The sequence below is a fragment of the Malaclemys terrapin genome, chromosome 8 (assembly GCF_027887155.1).
Source record: "Malaclemys terrapin pileata isolate rMalTer1 chromosome 8, rMalTer1.hap1, whole genome shotgun sequence".
NCBI classification, from domain to species: Eukaryota; Metazoa; Chordata; order Testudines; family Emydidae; genus Malaclemys; species Malaclemys terrapin.
This window is the reverse complement of record NC_071512.1, coordinates 98,498,440-98,515,428: the sequence shown is the minus strand read 5'-3', so window position 1 is coordinate 98,515,428 and position 16,989 is coordinate 98,498,440. Positions and strand designations below refer to the sequence as shown.

Sequence of the window (16,989 nt, the reverse complement as noted above, 5' to 3'; positions counted from 1 at the left end):
GCAAATGATCCCCGTTTGTGGATAATAATTTTAAGGAGACTAGTCTGTGGCTTCAGATCTTGCACTGCTAGATCAAGTGTTTTCAACAACAGGAATCTAGACTTGCAAAAAAGATGCATTTTTAATGTGCCCCAAAAGTCTGGTTTTACTATAGCACAGGACTCCAGGTCTCAATTATTATTACCTGCTGATAGTCACTATTTTTGTTCTGGCCATGGAAGGAGTTAACTGCTCATGTGACGTTATGCTCTTAAATCTCTCTGGGGCACACAGAGTATTGGAGTGATTACACTGTCAGCTGTAATGAAACAGCGCTTTATATATTTACATGCCAAGACTACATACATATTTCCAGCATGTCCGATATGCAGGTTTTCATCGGGCCTTTCACAACACTAAATTCTTGAGATGTTGTCAATAGCCAATTATTTAATGCAGACTAACAAAGTGACTGAAAGGGGGAAATTTTTAGTGTTACATGAACTAACTTCTGTGGTATACACAGACTCCTATACAAACACTGACTGGGAATGTAACATTAGAAATCTGCTATACAATAGCTGTCAAATATGCATCTTAGCGAAAATGAAAAAGGGTTTCCATCTCCTGCCTGAGTAAATCTAGCACTCTCTACTATGTCTTTCATCATCATAGAAAAGCTAACCAACTTTCCCCATTTTATCATTTTCCTTAAAAAAGCCTGAAAGAAATGAAGAGGAGAGATTGTTTTCATTTCTTTGTAAGTGATTAAAAAGCCAGTTCCACTGAGAAATCCAGATGGTTTAGCAGTTTCATTACATTTTTATTTATAAGAAAGGGGTTTCATTGTTCTTTTAACATTTATGGCAATAAAAATAACCGTAAGGAGTTTAAATTCCTCAGTGCTTTTACAAGAGATGTTGGTGCTACCTATGAAACTGAGGCAGAAGGTAATTATTTGTATAAGTACTCTTGATTGATAAATTAGACACATACAGTTGTCACTCTTAAAATGTGCCATTTTACCTCAAGCAACTAGATAATGATGCCTCACTATTTCCACTGTTATTCCATATACATGGTTATATGGCATACTTATTGAATAATACTAATATTAAAATAACATTATTAAGATATCTAAGGCAAATGAAAAGTTGTTAAGGTGATATAGCATTATTCTCTGGCAAAGCAAGAAATGTTACATAATACTTTTCGTCCCCTCCAACCCATCATTAATACTTGACACAAGGTTATACACACACACACACACACACACACACGCGCCATAATGGACTTCATCCTGGCCTAACCTTCTTACGAGTATTTCTCGCTATAAGATTTTGCTACCAATACAATAATGGGGGGAAATTGTGTCAATTGACTGCCATGACTTGCTGGTGCAATTATTCCTTTGATTTTTTTTTTTTTTTTTTTTTTTTTTTAAAACAGCAGTACACAAAGAAAGCTTTGAAAATCTCATGGCTCAGTTTGGAAGCTCATGTCAAACTTGCTTAGTTTTATCTAGTCTATTCAAGGTCTTATATTATTACTCCTCCCTGCATATGGAAAGCTCTATGGAAGTCATTAACTTTTATTTTAATTTGGCCATATTATCCTCATAGGGTGCAGATGAACAGACAGTGCTGTTCTCAAGATCCTCTTTTTGGAATGCTGATGTTGTTTACAATAGCTTGATCAGAGGAGAACAAAGGGTCTTATTTTTTTTAGAACACTCTATTTTGCAAGTTCAAAAAACAAAACAAACCCCCTAAAACCAACCCCTAACAACCTGAGAAAATCTCAAGATATTCTGATTTTTTAACCTTTTTAAATCCTTAATATGATTCTTTTTCTTTTTCCAACTACCATCTCAAACTTTTGCACTATTAACTCCATGGGTTATTGTTGAGAAGGAGGAATGAAAAGAATTTAATTAGATGAGTTTTACATTTCTTTATTTAAAATGTCACCCGAGGCTCGGTGACCCTTATTTTACGTTAAATGACTGCTGCTGGCTTTGATCGTCATTTTATTAATGCTTTAATGAATATTAAAAAATAAACCATTGTATTAAAGTTAAGCTTTCATATAAGGGGACTGAATCTCTTTTCCAAGAGCTACAATATTTATTACTCAAACATTTCCTTTACAATTAAGTTCCTTCCCCAATTCTCTTTAGAACAAACCAAGCTACAGGAAAGTACAATAATTATATTTGAATAATATTGAAGAGAGAGAGAGCCAGTGAGTGAGCAGAGTAACATGTTTCTGTTCAAATAAACAGATTCCAGACTTACCATACACTTGTTTGGTTTTTCTCCAGAATGAACCCTCATATGAATCAGCAGTTTGTAACGAGCATTGAAAGGCTTATACCGACGGACACAGCCTGCCCAGAAGCAAGTAAAGTCCTCTCCCTTCCTCTGGTCAATGTGTGTTTTTTCTAGGTGTCTGACCAGTTCATCTTGTTGGTCATAAGTGGCATTGCAGTCAATCCACCGACAGACCTGTTTGCCATTGCAGATCTCTTGTTCATCTCCTTCACTGGGCTGAAGGGACTTTGGAGACACGGAGACGTGTAAATGAGGCAACGTCCCTTGAGTCTGGCTTAGCTGCTGGTGTAAATGATAAGGTGGCGGCAGCCCCTGACGATGCCGAAAGAGATCTGTGTTAGAGGAATAATCATCGACCGGTTCTTGTTTTAAGAAACTCACCTTCTGGCTGCTGTGCGAGGCGTCTTGCTGAGGAATACTAGTACCATTCATCATAAGGTTAAGACTTGCATTTTCCTCTATTTGCTGCATTTGTAGCAGATCACAGTCACCTCTGTCACATTCAGTGGAAATAGGTACAAGGCATGCTGAAGGAGAAGGAAGACTGCAAGGGTTCCCAGGCTGAGAGCAAGTCTGGTGATGAGAAGTTTTCTGAGCACTGTGGTGACTGATCTCCACAGGATGAGAGGAAATGCCAGCCGAATTAGTCCGCAGACCATTCACGCAGGTGACCAGTGATGTCTGCGACGTGCGGATAATAGCTGTAATATCAATTCCTTCAGCTGAAGATGGCATAACAGAGATGCATCTTTTCTTCAGGTTGCTTGATTGTAGCCTGGCTGAATGCTGAGGACTGCCAAAGGACAATGAACCCAGGGAGGAGCTATGTTCATTATTAAACAAGTATGATGAAAGTGAATTTGTAAAGCTATTATTCATTAGGTCTATTTCAGGATGCAGACTACCAGAGGCTCGCAGCTCCATTCCCTCTGTAGTCCTTCTATGTGCAGAAACCTCCGAAAGAACCTTATAATCACCTGGGCACTCTTGCTTAATGTGCTGAGCTGGGTGACTTCCATTCATGCACAAAGTGGAAGAATCGACCGAGTCTTGAAACCTGGGAGACCTGTAATACAGTTTCATTAAACATCACCAACTGTGGGAGAATTTATGATTTTTGTACAAGATACCACATTTATTATGCCCTGGAGAATGAAACAATTTATTCTCTACTGCACATTGTCTGTGTCTTCTAACAATTAACTTTAAAAAATCCTGCAATGTTTCCTCTATGGCCTTGTAAAGGCAGCATCATTTTACAAGGGATTAATTTTACACAGTGGGTTACACATTGTACAAACTCCCCCTCCCGCCCGCTATTACTGGCAACTCAGTCACAATCTATAGGGTCAATGTACAGATTGGACAAAACAATAGCCAAAAATGTGAAGTTTAAGGCTTTAGCCATTTTTTTAGTTTTTTTGAGCTTTTTGAACACAAGCATTTTCATTAGAGCACACAGGGAAAGTGTTCTGGAGTTCTCCCATAGCTCATAGCGGTGGTTTTAATTTTGTTCACACTCTCTAGAGACATTCACCATTACAAAATTCAGAAACTTTCAACTCACAAGGCATTTGTTTGAGGAAAAATTTTGATCAGCTGAAAAAAGGGAAATGTAAAGGAATAACAGGAACTGCTGGCCACTATTACAATGTACAATAATCATCGATTTAAAAAACCCCGCTAGTTGCCTTAGATCAGTGATTCTCAACTTTTCCCTACCAGAGCACCCCTTTTTTATCCAGCTGGGATCTAGCCAGGCCCCCTCTGCCATTTGGTAATGTGGAAAGGATCGGGTAGCTCGGACTCCCTGGCATTTGTTCAAGATCCTACTGAGAGTCACAACCTCCAAGGTAGGAACCCATGCCTTAGGTAACTAAATAGGGTTAGGAACATAAGAATTGCCATATCAGATCAGATCCATGATCCATTTAGTCTTGGTCTAACACTGGGCTATACAAATTGGCTCATGCGGAAAGGTCTAAAAATCTCCATAACAGACAATTTTGAAATAAGCTGCCTATAGGAGAAGTTTTTTCCTAATATTTTCTTCCAGGCAATCAGTGGTTGGCTTATGCCCTAAAGCACAAAGTTTTATCTCTCTTATAAATATTTATCATAGCAGATATAGTTGTGTCTGTATTATTTCTCACTATTAGCAGCTGTTCCCTAGATATTCCTACAGCTTATGTAGTATATAGGGCTTGTGCTGGCCCTCTTCACATGGGTGAATTTCACACTACAGAGGATTGTGGGTAATACTGCAAACACTGAGGCAACTATGGTTATTCAGCAAGTTTTTAAGGAAACCACATTTAAGACAAAATTGGAAAAATTTTAAAGAGCGAGCAATGTGTGTATAATCAGCATGTATAGCCAGATAGCAACTGATGAGTCAAACATTCAGGTACTGTGCACATACGTAATGGAAATATTTATGGGGTAAATCATAGAACCATGGGGTAGATTTCATTTATCTTACAACTTGACTATTTCACCTGCATTCTGATCACTAATCCATTTTTGCTGCGACTGTTCTAACATTCCAACTATGGGCAGCTTTCCAACAGCTATGAATTTAAAAAAAAACACCCACAAAAACGTTTCATACCCACAACAAGGAGAGATTTGTCAAAAATATTACAGTGCACTGAGACTCAGTACTGGAAATATTCAGTCTTCTAGTTGTGACAGGTTTATGATCTAGTATCTTTTGAACCATCAGTATTAGGTATAAGAGTTTCGATCCTGCTGGAGAACTAGAATTCCCTACTTTCCATTGAGATACAGCACTCAGATCTTGAACTGTGACATTACTACTTTAAAAATACTATTTTAAATAATTTTTAGTGGTTTCCATAATCCGTTCATTATCATTTCTCTCTCTCTAGCTTTGTAGCGTTGGTCTCGTGGTAACTACGGCATCTGGTTTTAAAGATGGCAAGGCTTAAAAACACAGTCCTAATACACTTTTAAAACCTCTAAACCATTTCTAAACCTATCTGCCTGTAAACTATGTGGCATAAGCAAACTAGATGATGGAGAAGTAGCAATTTTTTTTAAGCCTTCATTTGGAATGGCCAACATAGCTCACAGCTCAGTAGTAATGCTGCCATCTCAGACTCATTATGAGAAATGTTTTATAGTATAACACACCAGTCATGCTTCCTATTATTTAATCCATTCTATATTAGGCCTCATCATAATATTTGAAGGCATATGTTACAGTGTTGCCAACCCTCCTGGATTGGCCGAGAGTCTCCCGGAATTGGCCTCAATCTCATGGTTGCTACTGAACGCAATCTGGGAGATTTTGATAAGCCAAACGTCTGGTCGGTGGTGCAGCAGAGCTAAGGCAAGCTCCCTACCTGCCCTGGCTCCACACGGCTCCCAGAAGTGGCTGGCACGTCTGGCTCCTAGGTGCAAGGGCAGCTAGGGGATCTCTGTGTGCTGCCCCTGCCCCGAGTGCCGACTCCGCAGCTCCTGGGAGGGAACCACGGCCAATGGAGCTGCGGGGGCAGTGCCTGCGGGCAGGGGCTGCGTGCGGAGCCGCCTGGCCGCCCCTGAGCCTAGGAGCCGCAGGGACATGCCGCCACTTCCAGGAGCCGCCTGAGGTAAGCACCACTTGGCTGGAGCCTGCATCCCGCACCCCTCCCGCACCCTAACCTCCAGCCCTGAGCCCCCTCCTGCACTCAAAATTCCTCCCACACCCCACAGCCCCTGCCCAAACCCCCTCTCACACCCAAACTCCCTCCCAGAGCCCGCACCCTCACCCCCTCCCACAGCCCAACCCCCTGCTCCAGCCCTGAGCCCCCCCGCACCCAAATTCTCTCCCAGAGCCCCCACCCCGAACCTCCTCCTGCACCCCAACCCCCTGCCCCAGGCTGAGCCCGGAGCCCCCTCCCACACTCCGAACCCCTCGGCCCCACCCCCTAGCCCAGAGTCCTCACACCCTCCCATACCCCAATGCCCTGCCCCAGCCCGATGAAAGTGAGTGAGGGTGGGGGAGAGCGAGCGACGGGGGATGGAGAGCGGGGGCAAAGCCTTGGAGAAGGGGCAGGGCAGGGGCAGGGCCTTGGGGGAGGGGGAGGAGTAGGCAGGGGGCTGGACAGTTAGACAGTTGGCAACCCTAATATATTAACATAATGGTTACAAAACCTCAGACAAAAATTTGAACACACATCTTATCAGGTCTGCCTGGGTGGGGGGTTGACACACGCAAAAGGGACGGTTTGCCCCCGGCTCCCTGTTTGAGAGGGCCCCCAAACTGAGTGGCACTGCTGAGACCTGACGCACAGGGTCACAGCACCACTCAGGTTTCTCTCGGTGGCCCCTCCATCCATGACGGAGGGGTGGCTGCCAAATTTCAGTGAGCAATGTTGCAACCTGACATATGGGGTTGCAATGCCCAGAGTGGGGAGCAGGGCCCAGCCCAATGGGACAGGAGCTGCCGCTGTGGGGTGAGTACAGGGCAGGCTTGGTACACACACACACACACACACACACACTCCTCTACCTACCTACCTACCTGAGGCCTCCCCTAAGTGGTAATTTTTTTTGGAAGGGTGTGGGGAGGCCTCAGTTTCAGATTTTGTCTTAGGCCCCCCAAAAATCCTTGTGCAGCCCTGCATCTGATATTGTATAAAAGCTAATAAGATGATTATTTTTCAGCTTGAGACCCTGAAGCTACATTATTACATAAGGGCCCTATACTGTAAGAGCTCCAACTGTGGAATTCCAGCTGGTATCTTAGAATCATAGAAATGTAGGACTAGAAATGTAGTACTCAATATGTTATCTAGTCCAGTGCCTTGTACTGAGGCAGGACTAAATGTTATCTAGACCATCCCTGAGGAGGTGTTTGTCTAACCTGCTCTTAAAAATCTCCAGTAATGGAGATTTCACAGCCTCCCTAGGCAATTTATTCCAGTGCTTAACTACCCTTACAGTTAGGAGGTTTTTTCTTATGTCTAACCTAAATCTCTCTTGCTGCAATTTAAGCCCATTGCTTCTTGTGCTGTCTTCAGTGATTAAGGAGAACAATTTATCACCATCTTCTTTATAACAACCTTTTACGTACTTGAACACTATTATGTCCCCCACTCAGTCTTTTTTTCCTCCAGACTAAACAAACCCAATTTTTTTCCAATCTTTTCTCATTGGTCATGTTTTCTAGACTTTTAATCATTTTTGTTGTTCTCCTCTGGACTTTCTCAAATTTGTCCACATCATTTCAAAAGTGTGGTGCCCAGAACTGGACACAGTATTCCAGTTAGGCCTTATAAGTGCTGAGTAGAGTGGAAGAATTACTTCTTGTGTCTTGTTTACAACACTCCTGCTAATACAGCCCAGAATGATGTTCGCTTTTTTTGAAACAGTATTACATTGTTGACTCCTGTTTAGTTTGTGATCCATTATAACCCCAGATCCTTTTCTGTAGTACGCCTTCCTAGGCAGTCATTTACCATTTTGTATTTGTACAATGGATTATTGCTTCTTAAGTGTAGTGCTTTGCATTTGTCCTTATTGAATTTCATCCTGTTTATTTCAGGCCATTTGTCCAGTTTGTCAAGATCATTTTGAATTCTATACCTGTCCTCCAAAGCACTTGCAACCCCTCCCCGCTTGGTATCATCCACAAACTTAAGTATACTCTCTATGCCATTAGCCAAATCATTATAAAAGATATTGAATAGAATTGGATCCAGGTCAGACCCCATGGGACCGCACTGAATATGCCCTTTCCAGCTTCATTTTGAACCACTGATAACTAACTAGTTTAAAAACAGCCTCAACGTAAAATAGCACCACAGAAAATAATCTGGAGATTTTGGCTAAACAAATGTACATGCCTTTAATTTCCCTTGCAAGCAAGTTTTTTGTGACTACTGACAGTTTTAAGAAGCTGGAGGATATTGTTCTGCTACACAACTACGGGCCCTTTGCAACACTTGCTCTTTGGCTGCTCCGCTGCCTTCCCTGTTTTTACACAGAAAAACAAGAACACAATGTGGGAAGAGTTTTCCATGCCTGATAATGGATTATCTGACAAATGGCCAACATTAGCTGTACATGGAGGCCAATTGTGGTGAAGAAGGTATTAGGACTTTTACAGTATAACACACACATCTCATTTACAAATACTATGTAGTGGAAATTATGTTGCATAACTTAAAAGCTATTAATTGAGCTTGGGATGGAAGAGAAGGGGGTTATTATCCATGGATTAATGCAGTCATCACTGGAATACAGTTCCTGAGAGAAAATGACAATGGGGTGGGAGGGGAGCTGATGGGGATAATGAATTTCAGTGTGCTGGGAAAAACAGCAGAATCCAGTCGTAACTCTGAATTCCTTGCAGGATTTTGAGCTTGTGGTGGGGGTGCGTTATTTGTTTGTTTGGGTTTTTTTTGTGGTTGCACACACTAGTCATTCAAAGATTAACCCAGAATCCTTGTCGGAATTTGCATTTCCCCTTATTTATGCATTGGACATCAGAGCTGGTCAGAACGACCAATGCAAAGTACAGTCAGTGATGTCCACAGTACGTTTTGGTACATCCATTCCCACCCTCTTTTGTCTAGGCACTGTCCAAGAAAGGGCTCAGTCCTGAAAGGCACGGAGCACCCTCAGCTCCCATTGACTTCACTGAAAGTGAGAGCATTCGGCACTATGCAAATTGGGCTCTTATATTGTTAACTCTTCAGGGTAAGGACATTGTCTTCTTGTATTTGTCTGTAATGAACCACAACTATGGCACTGTGTAAATAATGAATAGTGACAATAATAAATGCTGTCTGTCTTGGTTTTCATACCAAGAAGTAGCTTTGACTCCACATAGTGCGTCTGTTAGGAAAGACAGGTGCATTCACTGTGCAAGGATTAGTTACTGTATGTTTGTCATGCTCACAGAGCCAAGCAGGGCATGAACACTATACTGCAAATCCTGTACAAATCAAAACTGTGGAAACAGGGTGGACATACAAACAGAGAGCAAGATGAATGACAGGCCATATAAACAAATAGCCCATGAAGGAATGGAAAGCAACCACAATGTACCTCAAGATGCTCTCCAAACATTTCCAAACAGTGACTCAGGAAATGGTGAAACCTGCCGATTTTAGAACGTGTTGTAAAACAAACACAAGAGAATTACCTCAATCACCTGCTGCTTTATCGTAATAGCAGCCCTCTCATATTCTGTTGCATACAATCCTCTATGTTGTTCTGGGAATCTTCCCTCAGACAGAGATGGAAGCAGTTCATATTACTGAGTGTGGTACTGTGATCCCCAGTATACAGATATCTATCATTTCCCTATTATGGATTTTACAAAAAGCTTCAAAAAGATCTAAGCAGGGTCCTCTCCTTCTCCTTTTGTTTTCTCCTGCCCTAATTATCTTTGTTTCATAATTATCCTCAACGACAGAATAAAAACAGCCGGATAATTGCAAGCACCGCACCGAGACATAAAAGGGTTGGGACAGAGCTGCGTTAAATGCAGCAGAAGCATAAAAGTTTTAATACCAGCAGCAGAATATGTTTGCTATTTGCCATGAAAATGGTCTGCCTTTTTTCCCTTACAGTTCTCTCCACTTGCTTGTCACATTGATGTGCCTTTTATTCCTGAAAATGCAGATATCCTTGTCCCATTAGTAAAAGAAAAAGGGAAAACAATGCATAAACTTGTATAATAAAATAAAAAACAGCCAGATTTCCATGACTAAGTTACACAGTCAACATTTCCTCTTGCTGGGTCTATGGAAATTTGGGTTTGATGGTTCCAGGCAGAAAGCACCAATTATTCCAAATATTTAAGATAAAGGCTGAAACTTTATTGAGTTTTTTTATTTCTACATCTCTTCAAAAAGGTCAAGATCATTCCATATCATAAGCTTTGCCAAAAAACATTGTAATTAAAATAGATGGACAGATTTTAATTCAGAGCAGGCGTCTATTCACAATGGATGTCTGTTTAGGGTATTTGTTTAAAATCTGGTAATGTTAAATTTGTAACAACAACACAAAAAAATAATAGAGTTCTACATTTTCGTATAATTAATTTATAGCAAATGTTTAAGTAGGGATCTGCCATGAACAGAATCTAAGAACTGTGCATATATCAAAACCAGAGCCCAGATTTTTACATTATAGCCTTAAAAGCAAATACCAAGGATATGGGAACATTTCGCTCGGTTTGTTAAAGGAAACAGGGTAGAAATGAGAGTGGCACACACTTCCTGGAGGTTTAATGGTGGCATGCCAGACTGCCATATGGAAGACTCCAGTTTGGGAGTGATTCTACTATCCTTATTTCCCTGGCTGGAACTTGAAAGCATCATGGGTGGTGAGGAGGGAGAGGAGGCAGTTTTCTTTCTATTTAAGTCACTGGCAAACTATCATTCATGTCAGTGGATGCTGGGATCGTACTCACAGATGAGACATTCTTAAACTCCAAAAGTGAAGGGTGCCACTGCCTTTAGAGTGATCCCCTAGTGGTAGGATCATGGAGCAGTAGGAGTGCATCTGCACAGAAAGGCCATGCCTCAGGCCCAGCAGTAAGGTACCATCAATAACAGCCTCTTATGGGTAATGGAATTAGTTGATTAGAAGGGGAGATTAAATGGTTGTCCCAGACGGAATGACAAGATGAGGCAAAAGCCAAAGAGATCTTCTGACCCTGGCATTCACATCAGGCCCCTCAACCAGGCCCAGTGAAGGCAGAACCCATGTCCAAATCCTGAAAGGTTGCTACTGGGAAAAAAAGATTATAGCAATGAAGGGCTTCAAAAGGGAAAGGTATATAAAGCAACAAAAACGGGAACAATACCTGGTATCTGAGTGTGTTAAATTCAGGTGACCGACATGTAGCAATCTCTCACGAGATAATGGGTGGTCTCGGGTAAGTGGATTTCCTGTGTGGATGAGCAGACTCTGTCTACAGACAGGTACTGAGCTATTTGTCATCTCCATGTCCATCATGTTCTTCTTCTCGGAGATCAAATTACAGTGGCCGTATCCACCATTCACTGTTAAATACATTTAAAAAGAGAGAGTGAGAGAGAGAGAAAATAACCATAAGCTTCTACCCAGGGATGCTGCTATAACAGTTATCATTCTCAGTTATTCACACTTTTGGCTCCTCTCATGAAAGCATTATAATTGCAACAGCAAAGAATGTTAAGGGTTTCACAATGAACCAAGAACTAATTCCAAAGGAATTAGTGTCCAGAACGTATTGCTCTTGTTCCTCTTTTTAAAGATGGGTCTGTTTTTCCACTTCATATGTTAGCTTTAAAAAAAAAAATGTGATAGGTTCCTTTTCTTCTACATTTTTTGGGAGGTAGTATTTCCTACATTTTTTGTTTGGTTAGTTTTGTTTTGGGGTTTATTCATTTATTTTGGTGGGATTAGTTGTTGGGTTTTTTCCTATTAGTGAAATTAATGGAGACAATATTAATGCAAGGGTCTTCTGCAGTCTAATTGAAGTCTTTATTTTTTGTCTACACAGGAAATTTATACTGGTATAAGATGTGAAAACTAAGATGTGATTTAAAACTGATAAAGTTACAGCAGCATAATTCCCCATGTAGATACACTTAACATGACCTGAGTCCCTTTTTTTTATTATTATTATTTTGGTTTAGTTTATGTCACTTTTAAGCTAAACCAAAAAAAGCCACTTTAATAACAGGATAAGAGAGTGTCCACATAGTGAGTTATATCAATCTAACTATACTGTTTTAACTGTAGCAGTATAATTATACTAGTAAAACTTTCCTGTACAGACATGCATACCTGGCAAAACTTTCCTGTACTAGCACGCCCTTAGTATGAAGGATCAGGGCATTAGTGAGGAGATTCTAGTTTATTTTCTGATGAAAAATGGGGGGGAAATTTTCCATGTGTTTAAGTTTATTCGTATTTTCAAAATAATCTATGATTTTTCTAGATTCTTATTCTGCTATGGCTGGATCTGGCACATGTTTAATTTCACTCTTATACCAAAAGATGAGGGAAATGGACCAAAGATACAGCAATCATTCTAAGAAAAAGAATCCTGGATACATTTTCAAATCTATCCATGGACATTAGATGCATAGATCCAAAAAAGATGGATGTGTTTAAAAACAGATGGCAAAATATAGCCTAGGACTTAGATCCTGAGCCTGAAAACACCAACACACATGATTAAATTTAAATATGTCAGTAATTCCATTGACTTTAATGGGACTACTCATGAGCTAAAAGTTAAGCATGTGGGAAAACATTTGCAGAATAGGAAGGGCCTTAAATTGCTAGCTACAAAAAAAAAATCACTATAGATATTTATCATGATATGCTTATTGCACATAGGCCGTGCCTTTAAAATACTAGATTATAAGTATGGCCATACTTGGTCAGATCAATGGTCCATCTAGCCCAGTATCTTGTCTTCTGACAGTGGCCGGTGCCAGATACTTCAGAGGGAATGCGCAGAACAGGGCAATTATCGAGTGATCCATCCCCTGTCCTCCAGTCCCAGCTTCTGACCATCTTGGTTAATAGCCATTGATGGACCTATCCTCCATAAAGGTATCTAATTTGTTTTTGAATCAAGTTATACTTCACAACATTCCCTAGCAACAAGTTCCACGGATAGACTATGCATTGTGTGAAAAAGTACCAGTACTTCCTTATGTTTATTTTAAATGTGCTGCCTATTACTTTCTGTGGGTGACTCCTGGTTCTTGTATTATATGATGGTTAAATAACACTTCCGTATTCACTTTCTCTACACCATTCATGATTTTATAGATCTCTATCATATTCCCCCATTAGCTCTCTTTTCTAAGCTGAACAGTCCCAGTCTTTCTCTCTCTCCTCATCTGGAAGCTGTTCTATATCCCTACTCATTTTTATTGCCTTTCTTTATACTTTTCCCAATTGTAATATATCTTTTTTGAGATGGGACAACCAGAACTGCATGCAGTATTCAAGGTGTGGGAGTACCATAATTTATATAGTGGCATTATGATATTTTCTGTTTTATTATCTGTCCCTTTCCTAATGGTTCCTAATATTCTATTAGCTTTTTTGACGGCCACTGCACACTGAGCAGATGTTTTCACAGAACTATCCACAATGACTCCAAGATCGCTTTCTTGAGTGGTAACAGCTAATTTAGACCCCCAGCATTTTATATGTATAGTTGGGATTATGTTTTCCAATGTGCATTACTTTGCATTTATCAACATTGAATTTCATCTGCCATTTTCTTGCCCAATCACCTAGTTTTGTGAGATCCTTTTGTAACGCTTCGCAGTCAGCTTTGGACTTAGGTATTTTGAATAATTTAGTATCATCTGCAAACTTTGCCACCTCACTGTTTAATCCCTTTTACCGATTATTTATGAATATGTTGAACAGCACTGGTTCCAAAACAGATCTTTGTGGAGCCCACTATTTTCCTCTGTCCACTGCGAAAACTGACCATTTATTCCTACCCTTTGTTTCCTGTCTTTTAACCAGTTACTGATCCATGAGAGGATCCCTCTTATCCCATAACTGCTTACTTTGCTTAAAAGCCTTTAGTGAGGGACCTTGTCAAAGGCTTTCTGAAAGTCCAAGTACGCTATATCCCCTGGATCACCATTGTCCACATGCTTGTTGACCCCCTCAAAGAATTCTAATAGATTGCGGAGGCATGATTTCCCTTTACAAAAGCCATGTTGACTCTTCCCCAACGTATTGTCTGAAAAATCTGTTCTTTTACTATAGTTTCATCCAGTTTGCCTGGTACTGAAGTTAGATTTACTGGCCTGTAATTGCCAGGAACGCCTCTGAAGCCTTCTTTAAAAAATTGATGTTACATTAGCTATCCACCAGTCATCTGGTACAAAGACTGATTTAAGTGGTAGGTTAGATACCATAGTTAGTAGTTCTGCAATTTCATATCTGAGTTCTTTCAGAACTCTTGGGTGAATATCATCTGATCCTGGTGACTTATTACTGTTTAATTTATACATTTGTTTAAAAACCTCCTCTACGGACACCTCAATCTGGGACAGTTCCTCAGATTTGTCTTCTAAAAAGAATGGCTCATGTGTGGGAATCTCCCACATAGACCACATATATAATCAAGGAGAAAGGAATTAAAATCACACATACAAAAATTAGTTTACAAGAGCATCAGTGATAACGGACTTTTTTTTTTTTTTTTAACATTGGAGAGGAGAATTGCATTTATTTACTTACTTCAAAAGCCTGTTGTGAGGGTTTTTTTAATGAATGTTTGAAACATGTTTTGAGATCTTCAGATCAAAGGAACTAGAGGCAGGCAAAGTACTTGTACTAGCTCTGACTGCTTTTCACTTACATTTTTCCTCTTGATAAACAAAAATGACAACAAAACCCATCAGATATTCTACGACTAATAATTTGCTATTGACCAGTTTTCTGATCTGCCATACCAAATCAACAGACCAGGCAGAATCTTTTCATGTTAGTGAAGTGTTTGAATGGAGTGGCAATAAAGAAATGTCATAAGTGTTGCTTGAAGCTGTCTCAATTGAGCTGCATACTGTGCTATGGATGAAGGTGTAGTATAAACATGCATTTAAGGCAAAATCAATTCAATTTAAAAGAAAAAACAAACAAACCAGACAAAAAACCACCAACAGGAGGTTGCAGTCAAAGGCCTGATCCTGCAGTCCTTATGCAGGAAAAATCAAATGGAGTCTTGCTTGTGCAGAGTAGGACTGGAGATTTGATCTGAACATGTACATGTGTCACAGTAAAATATTTTTAAACGTTTCCTTTTATTAGCCCCATCTATATTTGGAAACTGACCCATTGCAAAGAATGGTTGTCAGCAATAAAGCTTCCTGAACTAGAGTTGAAAACGGTTTGTGTTACTGTAGATGAAACAAAACCATTTTCAGTATCATTACAGAAAGTGTGACTGCGCCATGACTCCACCAAGTCTCAGGTATGTCTACATTGCAATTAGACACCCAGAGCTGACCCTTGATTTGGGCTCATGCGGTTCAGGCTGAGGGGCTATTTAATTTCAGTGTAGCCATTCTGGTTCAGACTGCAGCCTGAGCTCTGGGACCCTCCCATCTTGCAGTTTAGACATATCCTGGGTCACACTGTCTGTAACATGCCAGTTTTTCAATGTCGGGTTTTGACTCATAAGGTGGAACAAATGACTTAGTTCCATATGTGGCAATTCACACTTTAAAATGTCACGGACAATGGTATGGCAAAAGAAATGGTATTCATCATGCACTGACTATAGTGTAATTGAAATAACCACTTCTGAGAGGTTGGCACACAGGTCTGGAACTGTGAAGAAAGTTTAGAGGTGGTTCCAAGCATAATGGCCTGATTTTCATGTCCATTGCAGTTTTGGGGCATGAAAAGTATGTGAACATCAAGTACACATTTTTTCTGAACTTAACATACCATCCTAATTTGGGTTATTGCTGCTAATTGAATATATTTCTTGAAAATGTAAAAACAATCCTTTCTGCCAAAGAAATACTTGCAAAATACCCATTCTGTGAACTAAGATACATCTCTGTATGTGGGTATGCATAATCAGGAACAACTCACTGAAATGAGCCAGATTCTCCTCTCATATACATATACTTAAGTGGAATTACCTCTATGCAACCTTTATATACAATTTCTATCATTCTTTCATACTTACATACATTCCAACATTCACATTTACCTTATTAGCCATCTGTTGTGATAGTATCAGGAATATCGTGGTATACAGCATTTTTAAATCTTTTCATGAGGTAAAGGTAATTAACAGTGAATATATGAAGTTCTGCACTTTTTCAAAATGGCTGCCATTCCCCTTTGTTGGATCAAAGCCACAGGCTGTGTTCTGTTAAAACGGCCACCATTTCCCTACAGCTTTTGACTGTGAAGCTCTGCTTAACAAAAATGTCTTTCTTTTCCATGTTTCCAATGGGACAGAAGCTCTGCTACCCACCAGGAAGATGGCTGCCCCCTGTGCCATCAGAAGGTACAGAGGGACACTGAGTTGCTGTCAATGGAATTTAAATGGGACCAGGTTCAGAGCTCTAGTGAATGAGAGAGGGGATAGTCTGGAAAGCCAATGATTATGGAAGGCAGGTAAATCTTGGAGGTAAATTTTGAAAATCCAGATCTTTTCTGGCCTGGAAGACTCTCTGATAACTGGAGAAATAGTGAAAAAGATGGCAACCCAAGAGTCAAGAAAATCAAACCTGAGATCTTGAGAGGAGAAGAGGCTTTTAGTCACACTGTTTAAAACTATGTTGTTTGTTTACTCTGTAAATACCTATTTCACTTCAATGACTATCTTACATTTTGGGGGAAATCAGAACTTTGTTAAAGATTCAAACCCTGTCCTTTCAATTAGGGAACGCCAGGCTTGACATTCCTGATATTGCTAAGGGAAGAAACAAGCGAAGGAAAAAATTGGCAGATGATGGGAGAAGAACTTTCTGGCCATGATAAAAAGCAAAAAAAGGACATAAACCTTTGTACAAAGTATTTGCCATTCAGCTTTAAAACTTCTAAATTATGCTATCACTATATCTACAAAAACAAGTCACTCACTTTCTCTCTCTATTCATGTTACATAAGGCTGAGCTGTCAAGTAAGGACTGATTTTCCTTTCACTTACATCAGTGGT

General features: G+C 40.1%; 2 protein-coding genes across 2 annotated transcripts in view; one reads left to right on the top strand and one right to left on the bottom strand.

Annotated features, from left to right (window-relative positions):
• The window catches only part of DIO1 (iodothyronine deiodinase 1), a 277,465-nt gene that overhangs the window by 50,570 nt on the left and 209,906 nt on the right, over nt 1-16,989 (top strand). The gene's annotated exons all lie outside the window — the stretch shown is intronic.
• The window catches only part of GLIS1 (GLIS family zinc finger 1), a 285,319-nt gene that overhangs the window by 135,315 nt on the left and 133,015 nt on the right, over nt 1-16,989 (bottom strand). The window contains 2 exon segments of the mRNA XM_054037066.1: nt 2,277-3,378; nt 11,143-11,341. Of these exon segments, the coding sequence (XP_053893041.1) occupies nt 2,277-3,378; nt 11,143-11,341 (1,301 nt within the window).